At 39.7% G+C, this 22,925-nt stretch overlaps 1 protein-coding gene and 8 non-coding genes across 9 annotated transcripts; 2 read left to right on the forward strand and 7 right to left on the reverse strand.

Moving 5' to 3' along the window:
• Nucleotides 1–2,920: 2,920 nt before the first annotated feature.
• On the reverse strand, nt 2,921–3,311 carry LOC118904006 (histone H4). The gene has a single exon (XM_036869633.1). It carries the CDS (start codon nt 3,268–3,270, stop codon nt 2,959–2,961), a length of 312 nt encoding a protein of 103 aa, XP_036725528.1. The 5' UTR covers nt 3,271–3,311; the 3' UTR covers nt 2,921–2,958.
• Nucleotides 3,312–4,180: 869 nt separating this feature from the next.
• Nucleotides 4,181–4,252, forward strand: TRNAM-CAU. The gene has a single exon. It is a non-coding gene; the product is annotated as a tRNA-Met (tRNA).
• Nucleotides 4,253–12,370: 8,118 nt separating this feature from the next.
• Nucleotides 12,371–12,443, forward strand: TRNAR-UCG. Its single transcript has one exon. It is a non-coding gene; the product is annotated as a tRNA-Arg (tRNA).
• A 2,820-nt stretch (nt 12,444–15,263) lies between these two features.
• Nucleotides 15,264–15,345, reverse strand: TRNAS-GCU. The gene has a single exon. It is a non-coding gene; the product is annotated as a tRNA-Ser (tRNA).
• A 2,930-nt stretch (nt 15,346–18,275) lies between these two features.
• On the reverse strand, nt 18,276–18,347 carry TRNAQ-UUG. The gene has a single exon. It is a non-coding gene; the product is annotated as a tRNA-Gln (tRNA).
• Nucleotides 18,348–18,836: 489 nt separating this feature from the next.
• Nucleotides 18,837–18,908, reverse strand: TRNAQ-UUG. The gene has a single exon. It is a non-coding gene; the product is annotated as a tRNA-Gln (tRNA).
• Nucleotides 18,909–19,988: 1,080 nt separating this feature from the next.
• TRNAS-UGA lies at nt 19,989–20,070 on the reverse strand. The gene has a single exon. It is a non-coding gene; the product is annotated as a tRNA-Ser (tRNA).
• A 448-nt stretch (nt 20,071–20,518) lies between these two features.
• Nucleotides 20,519–20,590, reverse strand: TRNAM-CAU. Its single transcript has one exon. It is a non-coding gene; the product is annotated as a tRNA-Met (tRNA).
• Nucleotides 20,591–21,009: 419 nt separating this feature from the next.
• TRNAG-GCC lies at nt 21,010–21,080 on the reverse strand. Its single transcript has one exon. It is a non-coding gene; the product is annotated as a tRNA-Gly (tRNA).
• Between the last annotated feature and the right edge of the window lie 1,845 nt (nt 21,081–22,925).

Here is a 22,925-nt window from a genome sequence, read left to right on the forward strand (position 1 = left end):
GAACTGACTACCCATCCCCATCGTTTTTAGTTTTTAGCTGAAGATGGTATTTAAGGTGGTGGCCGCAGCCATTTTGTAGATTTTCTGTTTTACTGGGGCTCTCCAATGTATACAGGAGATACACGTTGTTACCTTTTGTTTTTCTCCTATCAATCTGTCTTCTATAAATTATTAGGCCAGCCAAAGAATCTAGAAGGGAAGAAGGAAAAAAAATTTCTTCCCTACATCTACACAGTGATTTTTGTGAACATTAAATAAGTTACTATATTTTGAATGGTGCTTGTGAAGAAAATTCCCTAAACTCCACATATAATTAAGGCATTCATTTATTGCTTTCCGAAGTTAATTTTAAATACATTTTAAAATAATGTATTCTTGAAAACAAATACATAAGTATATTTGAGAAATGGATAAGCATGGTTTAAGGGGAAATCCCCCAGCATAAGATACAGTCCTGACTGCCTCTTTGAATGCTAAATCTGGGCATCTTACTTAAACCCTCTGTGAGCATTTCCTTCTAAACTGGGAATAATAATTAGCAACTACTGTGTGGCATTGCTGGGGTGATCAGTAAAAGAGCACAAGTAAAGTACTCAGGGTGGTGACTGCACAGAGAAGATCTTCTAAAATATTAGCTGTTGGCTAAAGCCTCTGGTTGAAGTGCTGGGAAGCTGCTCTTAGTCCTGCCCAATTTGGAGTCTCAGAACCTTGAAGCCATAAACAAGGCAGTAGGCCGGAAAGCCTACTAGCATTTAACACCAATTAGGATTCCTTGTCTGGCAGTGTGAACAATCCAAACCACTTCTAACAGTCCAAGCCCCTCTTTGAAACCAGTTCTTTCCCCTGAACTGTTCTGAGGACAACCTAGTGCCTGTGACTGTAAGTCTTCCCTGCCTTTGATGGCCAATTCAAGCAACATGTGCCTTACTTTCCAAGGGCCTTCTCATGCCTCACTAGGATTAGAGGTACCTCTTTTAATAGTCAGATGTGTTGGGTTATAAAGAAGACCATATAAGAACTACTCACCTCCCTCCGCCCAACCACAATACTTCCTTTCTACATCCAGGCTTTCCTTCTTGGTCTTCCTTCCATTTGGAACTTCACTTTCTCAATCTTTTTTGCCCTCAAGCATCACTTACGAGTAAAGCCTTCTATGACCATATCATTTAAAATGTCACCTCCTTCCTCCATACTTTAATGCCTTTCCCAGCTTCAGTGGTCCTCATAGCACCATCTTACATACTGTTTTACGTGTTTTGTTTGTGCCCCCTCCAACAAAATATAAGCTCCATGAATATAAATATATTGTTTTGTTCACAGTTCACTGCTATGATTCCATAGCATCAGACAGTGCCTGGTATATGCCATGTGCTCAATTTTGTTTGTTTATTAAATTATCACCATATGAATTTGTTTCCTCAAACCAGTGCCTTAGCTCAAATAACATTTGATCCTTTTCATATTTAAGCACCAGAGCCCGTATCTTTAAAACAGATGAGATTACAAATGACTCCATTGATTTCTGGCTCGCAAAGTATCACCCTACAAATTACTTGCAGGCCACAAGGAGGAAAAACCTGCTTTTACAAAGAAACTAATCACCGTAAACCAGTAATTGATCTATCATATCGAATCTGGATAACCCCGACATCAAGTGCCTCTGACGTACAATAGTATTTACATACAATCATCTGTAACTGTTCCTTGAAAAGAAAATTAACGTGATTTCAGTCAAGTCTAGGGAAAATCACTTGTAGGGCATTCAGGGTACAGAAGTCAAGGAAAATAACCCCAGCAGGAAACAAGCCAAACCAAGACATCCTATAGGCCAGGTCTACAGCAAATCAATATCAAAAAACTAAACGAGATCAAGGAGGAGAGGAGAAAACTTGTAGATTAAAAGACCTGAGACAAAAAAAAAAAAGAGAGAGAGAAACCTGAGACTGAAAAGGCGTGATTTGATCCTCCTAAGCAAACCAGATATCTAAGACATTTTGGGGCATTAACTGGGATTTGTTACTGTGAACCCAGTATTAGATATTAGGGAATCTGGGTTTAGTTTGGCAGTGATTATATGGGAGCTTTTTTAAAAAATAAAAAAATAGTGCGTACTTAATTTGAGGTAAAATATACTGATGCCTGTGTAGTATTTTTTTAAAATCATGTCTACTTAATTGTCAAGCTTAGGTGACATTTATGTTGTTCATTAAGTAACATACTTCCTATCGGCTTTTTAAAATTTTCTTAATACGAAGTCAGAATATAGTGTTCTCTATGCCTAGCAACACGTGCTAGCTTTCCCCGCCTGTGCATTTTAATTTTACCCCCAAAGCACTGGTACAAGGGTTTTAAGTCTGCAGAGCCGAGCAGCAGGGCCACACTCCAGCAGAGCTCAGGAGCGCGCCCCCGCGCAGGGGACGACCCGCCCCACTCGTAAATTCGCCTTTGTTCCGGGCCCCGCTTTCCAACACGGGCGCAGGCTTTCTTTGTTCCTCGTCCTCGCCGCCATTTTGAGCACGGACCACAGGCGGGGGAAGGGAGCCTCGCATCACTACATTGCGGGCAGTGTAAGCCGACTTCTCTCCAGTATTCAAGCACTATGCATACACGATTTCAAACTTGAAATACACCAGAACTGAAATGGAATCTTTCTAGGGAAGACAGTGCTCTGCGAGTTTCTTCACTGCCTCACGAAACGTTTAAAATGCCCAAACTTATACCCGAAACCACTTCCACAAAGCAGAAACATACACAGATCAGCCAACTTCCGCCCTCCTAAAATGTGAACTAGAAATTAGCACGAAAAATAACTTTTGACTAATTAAAAGTAAACGAAGTACACCCTATAAAAACCAAGGAACACCAGCAAAAAGTGCTAGCTCTTTCACCGAAACATTTGGGCGGCCCTGAAAAGGGCCTTTGGTGGTAAAAGATGTTAAATCGCTGAAAACGAGCGACCTAACCGCCGAAGCCGTAGAGGGTGCGTCCCTGGCGTTTGAGGGCGTACACTACGTCCATGGCGGTGACGGTCTTCCGCTTGGCGTGCTCCGTGTAAGTGACCGCGTCCCGGATCACGTTCTCCAAAAACACCTTCAGTACCCCGCGGGTCTCTTCATAAATCAGACCAGATATGCGCTTGACCCCACCTCGCCGGGCCAGACGCCGGATGGCGGGCTTGGTGATACCCTGGATATTGTCACGCAAAACCTTACGATGGCGCTTAGCGCCGCCCTTCCCCAATCCCTTACCACCTTTGCCTCGTCCAGACATGGTAATACTGCTCTGACAACTTTCAAAACAGCGACAGAAACCCCGAGGCAATTCCCTTATATGAGCGGGTTTCGGACCGAATTGAAGACTGAAAGCGCGCTCGCCGGCACTTTCATTTAGCCCTCCGGACCCTCTTCTCGCGGCTCAGTTCTCGATGACGTCATGATGACTTAGTCCCCGCTCACCGAGTGTGCCCTTCACGGAGTCTCCAGCAGGTTCTCCGTTCCTAAGTGGGACTTTTCGGACCTATTTAACGGCTGCGTCAGACTAAAAAAGTTAACATTTTTTTTTACTAATTATCTTTTGCTGCTTGGGATGCTTTGGAACGGTTGCTCAGGAGCCTTGGCCCACACGACCGGAACTGCTGCAACCTTCGCTGGAATGCGGAGCCCCGCTTTGCCCCCAAGTTTACGGTGCTTTCAGCATTACTCCTCCCTACAACAAAATCCCTTCAAACCGAAACCCCCGCTCCGGAGGACTTTTAAAACTGCAGGACTTCACCCTCTCCATCACGAAGCCAAGGGAAATCTGACCAAAAGGATTTTCTTCCCAAAGGCGAATACATGGTTGGTTAGTGATTCTGTGGTAGAATTCTCGCCCGCCGCGCGGACGCCCGTGTTCCTTTTCCTCTTGTTTTCGTTTCCTTCCCTGTTTATTAAAACCTGTAATTCTCACTTAATTATCTAACCACCCCTCACCTCTGCGCCCAGTAACTTAACTCTGTTAATGTTTACTTTTCTACTCCTCGTCGTTTCCTCTGATTCTGGTAGCGACATTATTCCAGAGACTTGGCAACTTGTAGCCAAGGAATTGAAATAAATAGGCGTCTTCTTACAGTCTTCTAAATTTAGAGGCCAAGTCGCCTCTGAATAGAGTTAAGTGTGTTATTAGGAGGGGGCTGTCAGGAGGGAGCAGAGTGGCGCAGCGGAAGCGTGCTGGGCCCATAACCCAGAGGTCGATGGATCGAAACCATCCTCTGCTATTTTTCTTCCTTCTGTAGTTAAAATTGTGTAACCTTGTTTCACAGTAAGGAAAGAAAATAAAATGGCGCCCCACCCTTTTTTTTTTTTTTTTTTTTTTAACTTCTGGAGCTAAAATGACTCCCTGAAAATAAACGTGAAACCGTTTACGTGATTTCTTCTGGTTGCCAAAGTAACCGTGCTATTTTATCACGACAGTTCTCGTTGCCCTATGAAGCTGCGAAAATGCTGAATTAAACTGAGGGCAGGGGTGGAAGCCAAGGTCTTGAGTTACATTTCCTTCTATAACATAATTCGGAAAGCACTACTTTTAGGTAATTGTGGCCATGTGGTTAAGGTGATAGACTAGAAATCTCCTGGGCCATCCCGGCCCAGATTCTTTGCAACTACTAGAGTTTTAATCTTTGGAGTAAATAAGTAGCAGTTTGGGACAGAGTGCAGAGTTTGGGTGCCCACGATTGTACTTTGACCTGAGAAAACCACTTCGGCGGCTACTGGTAAATGTGTCTCTACGCTCTACCTTGCTTTACAATCTCTAACAGAACTATTCTCTATGCTCATTTTTTTTTTTTTATTTTTAAAAACATTTTATTATAGAAAACAATAAAATATAAACAAAAATAGCAGTATAATGAACTCTTCTGTATCCATCATCCAGGTTCAACTCATAGTTAATCTTTTTTTTTTTTATTTCTGAGATATACATTTTAAAGTAACAACTAGAATTATGACTTATAACATTATACCAGAACATATAAGATTTTTAGAAATTTCATGTAATGTCTCAAACGTTTATTTTAATATATTTCCATACAAATAACCCAATGAAAGTTTACTATTAGTTGTTTTGTTTGTTTGTTTTTATACTGCAGGTTCTTGTTAGTCATCAATTTTATACACATCAGTGTATACATGTCAATCTCAATCGCCCAATTCAGCACACCACCATCCCCACCCCACCGCAGTTTTCCCCCCTTGGTGTCCATATGTCTGTTCTCTACATCTGTGTCTCAACTTCTGCCCTGCAAACTGGCTCATCTGTACCATTTTTCTAGGTTCCACATACATGCGTTAATATACGATATTTGTTTTTCTCTTTCTGACTTACTTCACTGTGTATTTCAGTCTCTAGATCTATCCACGTCTCAGCAAATGACTCAATTTTGTTCCTTTTTATGGCTGAGTAACATTCCATTGTATATATGTACCACATCTTCTTTAACCATTCGTCTGTCGATGGGCATTTAGGTTGCTTCCATGACCTGGCTATTGTAAATAGTGCTGCAATGAACATTGGGGTGCATGTGTCTTTTTGAATTATGGTTTTCTCTGGGTATACGCCCAGTAGTGGGATTGCTGGATCATATGGTAAATCTATTTTTAGTTTCTTAAGGAACCTCCATACTGTTCTCCATAGTGGCTGTATCAATTTACATTCCCACCAACAGTGCAAGAGGTTTCCCTTTTCTCCACACCCTCTCCAGCATTTGTTGTTTGTAGATTTTCTGATGATGCCCATTCTAACTGGTGTGAGGTGATGCCTCATTGTAGTTTTGATATGCATTTCTCTAATAATTAGTGATGTTGAGCATTTTTTCATGTGCTTCTTGGCCATCTGTATGTCTTCTTTGGAGAAATGTCTATTTAGACCTTCTGCCCATTTTTGGATTGGGGTGTTTGTTTCTTTAATATTGAGCTGAATGAGCTGTTTATATATTTTGGAGATTAATCCTTTGTCCGTTGATTCATTTGCAAATATTTTCTCCCATTCTGAGGGTTGTCTTTTCGTCTTGTTTATGGTTTCCTTTGCTGTGCAAAAGCTTTGAAGTTTCATTAGGTCCCATTTGTTTATTTTTGTTTTTATTTCTATTACTCTAGGAGGTGGATCAAAAAAGATCTTGCTCTGATTGATGTCAAAGAGTGTTCTTTCTATGTTTTCCACTAAGAGTTTTATAGTGTCCGGTCTTACATTTAGGTCTCAAATCCATTTTGAGTTTATTTTTGTGTATGGTGTTAGGGAGTGTTCTAATTTCATTCTTTTACATGTAGCTGTCTAGTTTTCCCAGCACCACTTATTGAAGAGACTGTCTTTTCTCCATTGTATATCTTTGCCTCCTTTGTCATAGATTAGTTGACCATAGGTGCGTGGGTTTATCTCTGGGCTTTCTATCCTGTTCCATTGATCTATGTTTCTGTTTTGGTGCCAGTACCATATTGTCTTGATTACTGTAGCTTTGTAGTATAGTCTGAGAGTCTGATTCCTCCAGCTCCGTTTTTTTCCCTCAAGACTGCTTTGGCTATTTGGGGTCTTTTTTGTCTCCATACAAATTTTAAGATGACTTGTTCTAGTTCCGTAAAAAATGCCATTGGTAATTTGATAGGGATTGCTTTGAATCTGTAGATTGCTTTGGGTAGTATAGTCATTTTCACAATATTGATTCTTCCAATCCAAGAACATGGTATATCTCTCCACCTGTTGGTATCATCTTTTAATTTCTTTCATCAGTTTCTTATAGTTTTCTGCATACAGGTCTTTTGTCTCCCTAGGTAGGTTTATTCCTAGATATTTTATTCTTTTTGTTGCAATGGTAAATGGGAGTGTTTCCATAATTTCTCTTTCAGATTTTTCATCATTAGTGTATAGGAATGCAAGAGATTTCTGTGCATTAATTTTGTATCCTGCAACTTTACCAAATTCATTGATTAGCTCTGTTAGTTTTCTGGTGGCATTTTTAGGATTCTCTATGTATAGTATCATGTCATCTGCAAACAGTGACAGTTTTACTTCTTCTTTTCCAATTTGTATTCCTTTTATTTCTTTTTCCTCTCTGATTGCCGTGGCTAGGACTTCCAAAACTATGTTGAATAATAGTGGTGAGAGTGGACATCCTTGTCTCGTTCCTGATCTTAGAGGAAATGCTTCCAGTTTTTCACCATTGAGAATGATGTTCGCTGTGGGTTTGTCGTATATGGCCTTTATTATGTTGAGGAAAGTTCCCTCTATGCCCACTTTCTGGAGAGTTTTTATTATAAATGGGTGTTGAATTTTGTCAAAAGCTTTTTCTGCATCTATTGAGAGGATCATATGGTTTTTATTCTTCAATTTGTTAATATGGTGTATCACATTGATTGATTTGCGTATATTGAAGAATCCTTGCATCCCTGGGATAAATCCCACTTGACCTTGGTGTATGATCCTTTTAATGTGTTGTTGGATTCTGTTTGCCAGTATTTTGTTGAGGATTTTTGCATCTATATTCATCAGTGATATTGGTCTCTAATTTTCTTTTTTTGTAGTATCTTTCTCTGGTTTTGGTATCAGGGTGATGGTGGCCTCATAGAATGAGTTTGGGAGTGTTCCTTCCTCTGCAATTTTTTGGAAGAGCTTGAGAAGGATGGGTGTTAGCTCTTCTCTAAATGTTTGATAGAATTCACCTGTGAAGCCATCTAGTCCTGGGCATTTGTTTGTTGGAAGATTTTAAATCACAGTTTCAATTTCATTACTTGTGTTTGGTCTGTTCATATTTTCTGTTTCTTCCTGGTTCAGTCTTGGAAGGTTATACCTTTCTAAGAATTTGTCCATTTCTTCCAGGTTGTCCATTTTATTGGCATAGAGTTGCTTGTAGTAGTCTCTTAGGATGTTTTGTATTTCTGCGGTGTCTGTTGTAACTTCTCCTTTTTCATTTCTAATTTTATTGATTTGAGTCCTTTCCCTCTTTTTCTTGATGAGTCTGGCTAATGGCTTATCAATTTTGTTTATCTTCTCAAAGAACCAGCTTTTAGTTTTATTGATCTTTGCTGTTGTTTTCTTTGTTTCTATTTCATTTATTTCCACTCTGATCTTTATGATTTCTTTCCTTCTGCTAACTTTGGGTTTTGTTTGTTCTTCTTTCTCTAGTTCCTTTAGGTGTAAGGTTAGATTGTTTACTTGAGATTTTTCTTGTTTCTTTAGGTAGGCTTGTATAGCTATAAACTTCCCTCTTAGAACTGCTTTTGCTGCATCCCATAGGCTTTGGATCATTGTGTGTTCATTGTCATTTGTCTCTAGGTATTTTTTGATTTCCTCTTTGATTTCTTCAGTGATCTCTTGGTTATTTAGTAACGTATTGTTTAGCCTCCATGTGTTTGTGTTTTTTACGTTTGTTACCCTGTAATTGATTTCTAATCTCATAGCGTTGTGGTCAGAAAAGATGCTTGATATGATTTCAATTTTCTTAAATTTACTGAGGCTTGATTTGTGACCCAAGATGTGATCTATCCTGGAGAATGTTCCGTGCGCACTTGTGAAGAAAGTGTAATCTGCTGTTTTTGGATGGAATGTCCTATAAATATCAATTAAATCTATCTGGTCTATTGTGTCATTTAAAGCTTCTGTTTCCTTATTTATTTTCATTTTGCATGATCTGTCCATTGGTGTAAGTGAGGTGTTAAAGTCCCCTACTATTATTGTGTTACTGTTGATTTCCTCTTTTATAGCTGTTAGCAGTTGCCTTATGTATTGAGGTGCTCCTATGTTGGGTGCATATACATTTATAATTTTTATACCTTCTTCTTGGATTGATCCCTTGATCATTATGTAGTGTCCTTTCTTGTCTCTTGTAACATTCTTTATTTTAAAGTCTATTTTATCTGATATGAGTATAGCTACTCCAGCTTTCTTTTGATTTCCATTTTCATGGAATATCTTTTTCCATCCCCTCACTTTCAGTCTGTATGTGTCCCTAGGTCTGAAGTGGGTCTCTTGTAGACAGCATATATATGGGTCTTGTCTTTGTATCCATTCAGCAAGCCTGTGTCTTTTGGTTGGAGCATTTAATCCATTCACGTTTAAGGTAATTATCGATATGTATGTTCCTATGACCATTTTCTTAATTGTTTTGGGTTTGTTTTTGTAGGTCCTTTTCTTCTCTTGTGTTTCCCACTTAGAGAAGTTCCTTTAGCATTTGTTGTAGAGCTGGTTTGGTGGCGCTGAATTCTGTTAGCTTTTGCTTGTCTGTAAAGCTTTTGATTTCTCCATCAAATCTGAATGAAATCCTTGCCGGATAGAGTAATCTTGGTTGTAGGTTCTTCCCTTTCATCACTTTAAGTATATCATGCCACTCCCTTCTGGCTTGTGGAGTTTCTGCTGAGAAATCAGCTGTTATCCTTATGGGAGTTCCCTTGTGTGTTATTTGTCGTTTTTCCCTTGCTGCTTTCAATAATTTTTCTTTGTCTTTAATTTTTGCCAATTTGATTACTATGTGTCTCGGCGTGTTTCTCCTTGGGTTTATCCTGTATGGGACTCACTGCACTTTCTGGACTTGGGTGGCTATTTCCTTTCCCATGTTAGGGAAGTTTTCGACTATAATCTCTTCAAATATTTTCTCTGGTCCTTTGTCTCTCTCTTCTCCTTCTGGGACCCCTATAATGCGAATGTTGTTGCGTTTAATGTTGTCCCAGAGGTCTCTTAGGCTGTCTTCATTTCTTTTCATTCTTTTTTCTTTAGTCTGTTCCACAGCAGTGAATTCCACCATTCTGTCTTCCAGGTCACTTATCCGTTCTTCTGCCTCAGTTATTCTGCTATTGATTCCTTCTAGTGTAGTTTTCATTTTAGTTATTGTACTGTTCATCTCTGTTTGTTTGTTCTTTAATTCTTCTAGGTCTTTGTTAAACATTTCTTGCATCTTCTCGATTTTTGCCTCCATTCTTATTCCGAGGTCCTGGATCATCTTCACTATCGTTATTCTGAATTATTTTTCTGGAAGGTTGCCTATCCCCACTTCATTTAGTTGTTTTTCTGGGGTTTTATCTTGTTCCTTCATCTGATATGTAGCCCTCTGCCTTTTCATCTTGTCTATCTTTCTGTGAATGTGCTATGCTCATTTTTTAAATATATGTGTGGACTGTTTTATAGTTTTCTCTCTCTCAGAAAGGATTCCTATTCATATATTTATGTGTTAGATACTGTGCTAGGCGCTAAGAAAAGGCATTAAGTAGCCTACAGTGTAGACATGCTTTTAAACAAGTAAATACGTATGTATAGTGCAAGTATGTATAGTACAGATATTTCTTTAAAAAGATTGTACATTAAGTGCAGTGGAAACAAGGGAAAAGGATGGTTGTTTCCCGGTAGCCCTATGACCACCTAGTAGTTGGTGATTCGCTGGAAGGAGTCACATGGATCAACATTTACCCAAGGTTAAGATTTATTACAGCAAAGGAAAAAGTGCAGACACAAAAGAAAAAGATATACACAAGGAAATACTAGAGAAGGCTTTCTTGTCCTCCATCTTAAGGGATGGCACAGATGCTCTTTCTTGCTTGAGGGGAAAAGTCATGGAAAGCAACACACCAGGCATGGTCAAAAATTATTTTGACTGGATTTCCTTGCCTATAATCTTCTCAAAGATGGAGTCTTCAACAGACTGGAGATATATATATATTATATATATATAATATATATATATATACATTATAATATATATTATATATATATATATCCATTTCAATATGTATATTCACAATGTTATGTATGTATACATATAAAATCCTAATTTGACCACTCCAAACTTGGATGTTAAGTGCACAACTCAAACTTAACATGTCCAAACAGAACTTATCCTAACCCCACACACACCACCCCCAAAATGCTCCTTCCTCTCCTCCTGTGGTGGTCCGCATCTCAGTAAATGGAAACTGTTGTTAAAGCAAAATATCGTGGAGCTATGTATGACTTCCCTATTTCTCTCACACCCTCAATCCAATCAGCAAATCCTTCAAAACATATCCAGAATTCAACCACTTCTTACCACTTCCACCAACACTACCCATGATGGTTTAGCCACCATCTTCCTGCTTCCAGGAAGAGAGAAAGAGAGAAAACAAGTCCATGTTCAAATATTTTCAGGAGAGAAGGATCTTGTTAAATAATCTCCACCTTAAAGATAATCTCAAAATTCAAAAACGTATGTATATGAGAAATTCAGCACATTTTTATTGAGCTCCTACTATTTGCCACATGTTATTCCGTGGACAGGGAAGAAAGACTGTGTGAAAGGGCCCGTTTCTGTACTCCAGAAAGCTGCTAATTTATTAGTCAAGAAAAGCCAAGACCTACCACAAATAAGCCAGGAAGGCCAATCCTCCCAGGGTCTAGAATTTAAGAAAATTAAGGAAATGCCTAATGTGTAGACTAATAATGTTGACATCATTATCTTCAAACGAGGTGCATGAGGTCACAGAGATTCACTGACAAGCTTAAAAGAAGCCGTCCAAAATCTAACTTTATATCACATCATTGGGCCAAGCCCTCTACAAAACATTATAAATTCTATAAATATTTTGACCATAGAATGATTTTATTGTAACACGTTTTTGTGTTGATTCATCTATTAAATGTAAAAATTGTCACAGTCAAAATTTTTGTAATTCTACCGTAGTGCTTATTTCTTAATATATGGAAGCCTCAAATAATAGTAATGGCACTGGACTCCCCTAAACCCTGAGAAACCCCCCCCCCCAAAAAAAGCATTCTCTTTTCAAACAGATAGAAATATACTGTGAAAAGTGCTTTGATCACATTATGACAATCAGGGAAAATACCAGAAAACCATGGGAAAGGGGAAATTGTTATGCCTGGGGGCCTGCAGATATCCATGCCGGGTGACAAGAAAGACAATCGTGTAGATGCTGCCTTATGTAGTAAGACTGCCTTCTTACTGACAACTGTCCAGGCAGACATCCCAAGTACCTAAAGTTTGAAAATTGTGAGCGTGACTGAATATTAATAGGGAAGAAACTCTGAGTTCTCTTATTTTAAAATATCCCTCGATGCAGGCAATATGCAGTATTTTGGCATCCTTTGGGTGCCGTAAACTCCAGTTTTTCTGCTCGGGAGTCGTCCAGTCAATGACTTTTCCCTCCATGGAGTACCCAAGACCGAAATAATTGTTCTTACCCTTCACAAGGCCCTACTCCTTGGCCCGAGATAACCCCCGTCATCTCGAGTTTCTATTTTTCCAATGACAGAGAGCGCTGGCGGCGTGGGGGCCATTGTCTTTTTGTCATTGCCTAACTTTCACGACTCAGAACGGGGCAGAAAACTTACTTCCTAAGTGTTGCAGCAAGACAGCAGGTTCGGGGACCACGTGGCCTAACGGATAAGGCGTCTGACTTCGGATCAGAAGATTGAGGGTTCGAATCCCTTCGTGGTTAGTGTCCGCTTTTATGCCGTCTTCTAGTAATCGATAGCCACATCTCATGGGTAGGCGGTAGGAAATAATGTGTTTTTCGAATCCTTTCTTCCTGCCCTATTTTAAAAAGGTTATTCTCAAAAGCCTTGGGAGAACCAGTGTAAAGAGTGGCTGGAAGTCAAAACCGAAATAAGGCCTTCCAATAATTTGGGGCTCTCCAGCTCTCCCCAAATTTGGATTTGAGCTCCTGAGTTTCATTTTCACAGGCTCGGCTTGTCCTTGAAAAGGGAATTCCGATCGGTAAACGGAGCTCTCTCGAACTGAGCCCCCAGTGGGTAGCAGGGGGGGTGGGGGGGAAACCTGCTGCTTCTCCTTCCCTGTGGCTTCGCCCAAGGCCACAACCTCTTCACAGTTCTCTTCTAGTCTGAGTTCCGGCAGCTGGAATCTGTCACTGGTTTCCACTCTTCCCCTATCTTTTCCATCTTAACTTTCTTGTTTTCCTTTGGTTTTGCTGCCGTCAAAAGGATGAGAACAGCTTATATTCAAACGTAAATTACAGAACAGAATACTAAGGTCATTGAAAGAGCCGGACTGTTTGCAGAGTGTGTATACAAACAGGAAGGCAGAGAGCATAGCTGGGCAAAATATACAAAAACATTTTTCCGTGCTTAAATAACTGAATTGATTAATAATTTAGGATGAAGAAAATCTCATTTCCAATTGATGACTTCCTGGTGAAACATACGGTGTTTTCAGATTCAAACGCTGGTTCAAATCACACGGAGGCTTAACTCTTTTCTACTTAATGTATCCCTCTTTCCTTCTCTCTTTGGTAGTTAAGGAAAAAACATACCCTTTGGGTTTAAAAGAGGTGAGGAGCAGAGGCAAAATTGCTCCAGATCTACCTCCCTATTTTGGAAACAATACAAGAGATTAGCACATTTAAAATTATCCTTTAATGTGTATTAAAAGGAGTGACAAATACCCTAAGGTATATTCTGCCTGGACAAAGTTTCAATCCCTACCATGTCACCATCATGCGCACACACACATACACATACACACATATACAATATGCCTGTGTTTATTTTATAAATATCTGTTGAATGTTTACAGTGTGCAAAGCTGGAGAGACAAGGATATAAAAGGGTGGTACCCCTACAACCTTATTCTCAAACAAGGTAACATGGGGTTGAAGGGACAAGAGGGATAAGACTGCTCAGGCATCCAATATCCCTGATTCTTTTTTGGAGAAAATTCAAAAATATAAAAAGCATATCACCCAATTCCTCAAGACCCCACTTTGGCCTCCAATCTGGATCAGCATTTCCTGAGTTTTTATTTTCAAGATAAAATGGGTTAAAATTTGTGAACTATCTTTGAATCACAGGTACTACATAAGCCATATATTGCTAGGTAAAATTCAAAAACAGATTTTACTTCAAAATTTGTGCTTCATAGGTCTCAGTCCTCAGAAGCCTTTGGAGCTCTGCTGATCTATGACAAGTGTACTTCAGAAGGATTTTCCAGGTATGAAAAGTCACAATCCCAGTCACTGGATTTGAACATGTTAGAAAGATCTTATCACCTTAACCACTTGATCTTAAAGAACTTGGTTCCCATGAACCTTAGTAAGGAAACGTTGGTTATATGATTTTTTTTTAAACAATTAATTTGTCTGGTCTCTACCTCAGTTTTCTCAGCTGTAAAATAGAGACAGGTGATGAGGGGGAATGGGAATTTTCAGAGAGATCATCTTTACGGTCCCTTCAAAGTTTGTTATTCTACACCGTGCACTCAGCCCTTTGCTATAGTTTACTATAAGGTGAAAAGAGGGAACTGGTGAGATTTTATGGTATTATGTGCTAAAATTAAGATATAAGTGTCAGAAGATGATCAAAGAAGGAAGAAACTAATAGAGGCTGGAACACCTGGAAAAGATCTTTGATTAAATTCATTCATGTAAAATACAAAGAGGAGAGTGATGCTTTCATCTGAGGATTCACGGAAAAGGTGCATTTGATGTGGGTCTTGCAAGAGGATTTTGCAGCAACGGGGCAGAGACTCTCCAGGCAGAAGGAACTACTTGAGCAAAAGCAGAGCATGTAAACAGCTTCTGCTCCTGAAGACAGGGACCAGTGGTCAGATAAAAGTAGAGTTTGATGAAGTTTGGGAGGATAGGGAGTGATAAGGTGTAAAGAGGGAGCGCCTTGCACCTGGAAACGTGTCTAGAATTTAAGAGGCAAAAAAAAAAAAAAAATCAACAAAAACTGCCGAGACAGGGAATCAAAGCTGGGGAGCGGGTGGGAGCAGGGAGTGAAGAGAGGCGAATGGCCAGTGGTTCTCAGCCCAAGAAACCCATCAGAATCACCTGTGGCCCCTGCAGCCACGCCTGGACGTCACCCTCGGAGATACTGACTCAACTGTGCCGAGGGGTGGAGGAAAGGTGGACATCTTGAGAAAACTCCCTAGTTGCTTGTAATTTGCTACCAGTGTTAGGAACGCAGGCAGGAAGATGGGCTGGTTGGGGAGGGGGTCAACAAGCATAACGGAAGTCAGAGGGCCAGACATCAGTTTTTGACAACGGTGGAGAAGCTGGAGAATACGTGAGCACACCTGTGTCTGAGCGGAGGCAGCAGAGTTTCTTAACTCTCTCATCCACGTGACGTGACTCAAATCCTAATCTCTGTATAAAAGGGGCTAAAAAGTAACGTTATTGAGAGTGAAAGTTACTTGTTAAGTTAGTTTGTCTCTAACACAGCACCTATCGACAAGTGCTGGCGAAATACCTTGTTTACAAGGTACTAAAACCACACTCCCACAGTACAGCGGGGAAGTCGAACGACGAGGATGGGATTCGAACCCACGCGTGCAGAGCACAATGGATTAGCAGTCCATCGCCTTAACCACTCGGCCACCTCGTCATTTGCGTAGGAGGTTTTGATTAAAATTATATTTCTTTACTCAGCAGCGTTCTATTTGCCAAATTATATTATTATTTTGCTTTTTTATATTATTATTAATGAAGATAATGTCTTTTCTCCCTATAAATGGCCCTCTTGCTTTGATAAAGGAAGAAAAAATAAAGAAGGGGCTGAGGTCCAGCCACTGAGGAAAATAGCATGAAGGATCCTCAAAAAACTAAAAATAGATCTACTGTATGATCCAGCAATCCCAGTTCTAAGTATTTATCCAAAAGAAATGAAAACAAGATACTAAAATGATATCTGCACTCCCATGTTTATTGCAGCATTTTTCACAATAGCCAAGATATGGAAAGAAATTGTGTCTGTCAACGGATGAATAGATAAAGAAAATGTGGTTGTATATATATACAAAGGAATATTATTCAGCCATGAGAAAGAAGGAAACCCTGCCATTCACAACAACATGGACCTTGAGGGCATTATGCTAAAAGAGGTAAGTCATACAGAGAAAGACAAATACTATATGATGTCACTTATATGTTGCCTTACATGGTAAAAGTGATTTTGCAGACATGATTAAATTGAGGATTTCTAGATGGAAGATTATCCTGGATTATCTAAGTGAACCTAAAGGAGGATCAGATTCATTAGTAGGAAACGTGACTGCAGAAGCAAGAGGCGATACAAGGAAGGGGCCACTAGGTGAAAAAAAGCGAGGAAACGTTCTTCCCTGAAGTCTCCAGAGGGAACACAGCCATGCTGACAACTTGATTGTAATCTTTTGAACTCCAGAATTGTAAGAGAGTAAATTTGTGTTGTTTTAAGTCACTAAATTTGTGGTGATTTGCTACAGCAGCAATAGGAAGCTAAGACAGAGGTTCTAAGGCACTGACATGACTGGGGCTTAATAGGTGGAAGGAAGCTTGCAGGGCTTTTTCTGGAACAATTTTTAGAAACCAGAGGCATTCATGGGTGCTCTTGTTTTGCTGTCACAGAGCACTGAAGGATACATGTTTAAACTGTGGAGAAAGTCAACAGAAAGAATTTAGAGTCGCACTGACAGCTGGGACTGCTGTATTCAGAGACAAGAGGGTTAGCCATCACACCATGGGACCTTGGTATAACAAACCTTCAAGGTTAAGACTTGTATACTAATGCATCTGGTCTGTTGATCTTTAAAATGTTTCAGCATAGATTCAATCTAAGGAATATTAAGAGAGAGCCTCCACTAAGGAGACAGTGGAGGCTCTCAGGTGACTACAATAGCTAGGGTCTCACTCTATGGTTTGGATATTTTCAGGTCTGTGTTCAGAGTTCTGCAGCCTACAGAGCATTTGCCTGAGTTCCAGAGGAAAAAAGGTCACAGGTGGGGCCTGTGACATATGAACTCCTAATCACCCAAACACGTAATTGACTTATAGGGATCTGATTGACTTTAGGCCGGCACCAGGCAAAGCAAAAAACATCAAGAGGAGAGATTTTAGGGGGGAGGTGAGGGTGATGGGGAGAGGGAAATTTTCAGTAGCCAGAGGAAAGAGCAAGGAGTTGGACGTTGATGGGAGAGAAGAAATGCAAGTCTAAGAGAGTGTCTATACATCAGAGTGTACTCCTGGTTAGGGAAAGTGTGAGGGCAAGGTCACCAAAACTGAGACAAGTCCACTGAGATTTGAAGTCCAGGCGCTAACCATTACATCATGAGGCCCTTGAAGTTAGGTCTCTACCGAAAGATTGATGTGTACTCCTAACAGGTCAGTTTATCTTCAAAATAAAGTAGGCAACACATAAACTTGTGGAGTTTGAACAGAGCCTCTCATGGGTACAGCTCTAAGATGTACTCAACAAGGGTACTGCTGTGTAGTAGGAACTTTCTCAGGACAGTGTTAGTGTCTGGAAGCCGATGGAGCACTTAAAGTAGGCTCCAGGAAAGGAAGGACCTGAGTTAGAGGGGCTGTAAAACATGAACACCTAATCATTGGAACCAGGATTCTAATTTAGCAGAATCTGAGGAACTCTGGGCAAAAGGCAAAAAGGGCCATCAGGTGTAAGGGGAAGTAGGGCTAGAATTCTGGAGGAAGGTAATCAGAGACAATCTTCTCTTGGCCAGTGGCTCTATGTTGCTTTGGTTGTTAACTTGGAAGTAACTAGCAGCGCCTACAGCCAGATATGTACATCTGGCTAACGATTTAGGAGAACCATAGGGGGAAAATTGCTAAGATGTTGCTGAGGTCCCAAAGAGATTTGGACTCAAATTGCTGGATTCAGAGTCCAGAGTGCTAACCGTGGGGTCCTTACATGAGGAACTTTCTACTTGCTACTGCAATTTTTATATACATATAAAATATATATATATAAATTATATATATTACATGTAAATTATATATATTATATATAAATTATATATATTGCTATATATAACATACATATTATATATGTTATATATATTATATATAACATACATATTATATATAAATTATATATATTACATATTAATTATATATATTATATATGTATAACATATATTATATATGTTATATATTATCGTATATAGCATACATATTATATATAAATTATATATATAATTTATATAGATATATATTCTTACATTAGGCTGATACGTTTTGAGGAGGCTTCAGAGAAGAAAAGATTTGCGAGAGGGGCCTCTGAGACATGAAGTGTTAAGACTCTGGGCATGCAAATTACTTAGGATCTGACTGTCTTCGGGAACCCAGGCAAGAGTAGTTGTCTAGAGAGTGAATGGTGTTCCAAGGGGCCCGAAGAGTGTACTTCACAGGAGTCCGAGAAGAGAGTAAGTAAGGATGCTCCTCGGGAGAAGGAAACCTGAGTGGGAAGGTTATGCCCAGAAACCCGTGTACATTATCGATTTGAGGGAAACACGGAGGAAATAGGCTGGCCACCAAAACTTCAGTAGGTCCCACCGAGATTTGAACTCGGATCGCTGGATTCAAAGTCCAGAGTGCTAACCATTACACCTCGGGGCCACCTCCTGCTGAAAAATTTATGAATATTCATTGAAGAGTCTGTCATTCTATTCAGGGTTTTATGGACTATCGTTTTCATTTAAAACATATTCGTAGAGAATCTGCTGTATGCCAATCAGCAGAAGCTCCAAGTGAAACGCGACGACCAGGGTTCACAGGCACTACGAACTTCTCAGGACCCAGTTCGTGTTAGAAACTGATGGAACTTGAACCCTGGACTGAGGTCAGGGGTGGAAAACGTGAATAGTCACCCAGGGGGTAATCTAAATTACGAGGATCGGAGGAGATTCTGTGGCCTGGAGAAGGAGGAGGAGCAAGAGAGGACAGATGTGGAATCCCAGAGGAAAGGGTAAGGAAAGCTGTTCTGCAGGACAGCGTCTCCTTGCTGACAGGGATGGGGTACCTTGCGCAAGTGCTTAGGTGTCTCTAGCCTCCTCGATGTACCACGGTGATTTAAGAGACGAGGAGGGAAGACACTAAAAGACAAATAGGTCCCACCGAGATTTGAACTCGGATCGCTGGATTCAAAGTCCAGAGTGCTAACCATTACACCATGGGGCCCCTGCCGTAACCTCGCCCCACGCGTTTAGGAACGTGTCTGCTGTGCGTCGTATGCGCTTCATTGGAAAGATTTGTCTTAGATGAGCGAAGGCCTCACCTTCAGTGCTCCGCAATGCGAAAAGCCTAGCAGAGCTCACTTTGCTTGGAATTTTTTTCTCAGGGCCCCCGGAGGGTTTGAGTACCGGCGTTCCTTGCAAAATCAAAACTGTGCCTTTACTGAATTTCTAACCTGGGCCATGAACGTTTGTCTACATATTGTGTCAACACTTAAAAATCCCTTAGGACATGTGTGAATATCGAAAACGCAAGAAGAAAAAAAAAAGTTCAAGGTAAGATAGGAAATTACTGGTAATTTCGGGAATAAGAAAAAACTTTCCTTTTTGAGTATTTTTACATCCTTCTTTTTGCTTATCCGCATTTCCTAGTGGATCGATTACAAGTTTAATACAAGATGAATTTTTGTTATATTTACTCTTATTTATGTTGCATATACTGTATGTGTATGTATTAGAGTTTTAGCGAGCAAAACAGTTTTGTGGTTGTTGTTGTTTTGTAATAAAATTAAGCCAAAATCAGAAAACAGTTTTGAAAATTCTTTAACTGGTACTTCCTCCCTACAATCTGGCCTCCTAAGTGGAATGATAAGAGGGCTCCAGAAGGAGGAAATATTGGAAGTTTCTGTTTGAGATACTGATTCCCAAACATCAAAATACTCAAGAGTGGAATAGTGATGCACTGGATATACCCAAATTCTTGGAAGAACATCGAAAAAATAGAGGCAGTCGAGGTTCGGAAGTCAGACCTGAGCTGAATTTCGGATAGGGAGATAGCAATTCAAAATGAATTAAAGCCTGAGCATTTTTTCAGCATATTTATGATGGTCTCAGAAATCCCTAGCGTTTACTAAAGTAATTTTCAAACATTTTCTCTACATACAGTTATACTAAAGGACTAGAACTACCTGCTTCCAATTTTATGGAGAAAGATAATAATAATCAGTAAAACAGTATATTCCGTGTTGTTTTACCGTTTCTATAGCTGGTACAGCAGGTATTTTTACCTGGAGGGAAAACAAAGCTCCGTAGCCGGCAGGATTCGAACCTGCGCGGGGAGACCCCAATGGATTTCAAGTCCATCGCCTTAACCACTCGGCCACGACTACATAACTGACTAAATTGTCTAGATATATTCCCATGAGGAATAATATCTTTCCTCTTACAAACGTCCTTTAATTTCGACAACAGTTCTGCAATGCCTGTCATCATGGTAAAAAGCTCAGCAATTTGCAGATTGAGATGTTGGTTACAGACGTAATTACAAATTGTAACTTGTCTGACAAGATACCAAAGACCTTACCAAGGTCACATTCCAATCCCTAAGAGGTGTAGTGATCTCCAAATCTGAGAGATCAAGTTACCAGACATAATGAATAAGATTTACCTCTGTTAAAAACGGGAAATACGTATTTTTAACAAACCACTTTGGGGATTCTTACACAACCCGAACTGTTCCACAAGCTCGATCTGATAGTCTCTTGTAATCTTTATTCAAATCCTTTATTTCTTTTTTTCTTTCTTTCTAAAATCAAGTTTCACGAAAAACGCCGCTGCTAGCAGAGGATGGTTTCGATCCATCGACCCCTGGGTTATGGGCCCAGCACGCTTCCGCTGCGCCACTCTGCTAACACGGAATCCCGACCTTTTCAATTCGTATTTCAAGGGGATAAATTTTGGCACTTTCTTGCCTCTAAGAGATTGTGAATATCTTTCTACGGCTGTAAGAGTAGGAATACTATATTTATGTCCACACGTGGCTACACTCCACCTCCAAATACTACCGACTTAGAATTCACCTTCGAAAGACTTCTATCAATTGAGGTCGGAGTTTCCTTGAGCTCGGACAAGATGACTTTCCAGGTTATTGGAAAACCAAATGCACGTCAATGGGTACAATTTATAAAGGTGAAATTGTAAAAGGAGGATTAACCTTGGCTTCTCTCAGCCACACCCGGATACCAGAAGCGTAATTATCTTTAAACATTTTTTGCTTGTTGTATTTCAGGGAAAATATTTTACTCCGCAGCCACGGGAAAAAAGAGAGATGCATTGGCCGGGAATCGAACCCGGGCCTCCCGCGTGGCAGGCGAGAATTCTACCACTGAACCACCAATGCTCTATTCGTTTACCCTCCTTTTTCCTTGTCTTCATAGAGTTACAATTATATTGTCCCTAAATTGTTAGTAAAATACTGAAGATGTATGTCCTTTTCCCTAGGATTTTCTTAAATCCAATTAAATAAAAGACTATATCTAAATTTTCTAGGAAAACCTGTGAACTAGAAGGAAGCTGAAACTGCTGATATGTGACTCTTGGAGGCTTTTGAAAATGAAAAACACCTATAAATACCCGACATATAAAAATATCTTTCTCCATCCCTCCCTCAATTTATATCTTTAATGAAAACACTTTCTGAAAATCTCTCATTTAGGATGCAAGCAAGTTCGGTTAATTACTAGGCCAAAGTGCTCAGTTCAAGTTTGAAACACCAAGTTACTTCATTTTGGAAAAAAGACCTTCTATTGTCCTTCTGTTTATGGAGACCCAAGTTTGGCACGGAGGGTATTGTCAACGGAAGCAGGATAACAAAGAAAATAAAAAAGGAAAAAAAGAATTCTCCCAATTCCTTCTCCTTACTTGTCCCTGGAGAGGATGACCACCAGTTGCCGAGGTCGCTGTGGCCCTTTGGAACAAAAAGCCAAAAGGGGCCTGGAAATAAATAAGAGTTATCATCTCTGTTTTTCAGGACTTTCCAGTTCGTCTGGAGAAAAAACCAACATGAGAAAACCACTGACGATCAATGAAAATAATCTACTGAAATGAGTCTTGAGTTTGGGCTTTAGGAAAGTAATGGACTCTGATAGCCTGGGTTATAAAGCATGTGAAAGCCAGGAGGTTTTTCACTCTAGTTTCTATCTCTTCACCTCTTCTTCAGAATAGAGAAGTGGTAGTATTTATTTGGCAGCTGTGATTAGGATGCTTTGAAGGGAAAGAATTGCAGAAAGACTTTTAGCAAATCAGGAGGTTATTAATGTTGCTCTTAAAGGAAGAATTTGGGCCATAAATTAGGTTTCACCAAATCCTAGCAACAGAATAATACATAACTGAACAGTATGAGAGATATAAATAAACTTGGTCAAGTTACCTAATTTGTTTGTTTATTCATACGTAAATGGAGCCTAGCAGTAGTTGACTTACATTCCTCTAAAGACTGTAAAGGTATTGTAAATTAAAATGATGCCTATTAAAGCCTTGAAAAATAGTATAAAACCACCAGATAAATATTAGCTACTGATTTTTTATTCCATGGAACTTTTTAATGAACCACTGAAAGTCAGAAGTTTTATCTTCTGTTATAAACAGAAATCTTCAGTATAATGATCATAGATGATGCTCATGTTAGTTGTATTGAATTGGTTGCATAGTGTAGGCTCTTCTAAAACAAATATCTAAAGTATGTTCTTTGTGTGTGATATAAAAATAATCTTTACAATGTTCACTCTATTTCCTCAGATTTTATTTACCATTTCTCAAATGCTACCGCCTCAAAATGTCACCAAAAACCTCACCGAAAGAACAAAGCTAAGTTTATTGGACAAGAGAGAACACTATCTCAGGAGTCTTAATAGTGTCTCAGAGGGGAGAAGAAAAAGCTTAGCTATTTAGTGAGATTTTCAAAATCTGGATTTTTTGGTGAGTCAAAGTAGTAAGGACAGGATAAGGATCATGATATATTTTAGGATTGGTAGACACAGTTAGGAGATGATTTTGAGGTAGAATGTTGTATTTATTATTTATTGCTGTATAACACATTGCCCTAAAACTTAGTGGCTTAAAACAACAAAAATTTACTATCTCATATTTTCTGTGGGTCTTAAATTCAGGAGTGGCTTACCCAGGTAGGGTGTCTCTTACGAGGTTGCAAACAAGATGTTGACAGAAGTTGCAGACATCTGCTTAC

Source organism: Balaenoptera musculus, chromosome 11, assembly GCF_009873245.2.
Source record: "Balaenoptera musculus isolate JJ_BM4_2016_0621 chromosome 11, mBalMus1.pri.v3, whole genome shotgun sequence".
Classification (NCBI taxonomy): domain Eukaryota; kingdom Metazoa; phylum Chordata; class Mammalia; order Artiodactyla; family Balaenopteridae; genus Balaenoptera; species Balaenoptera musculus.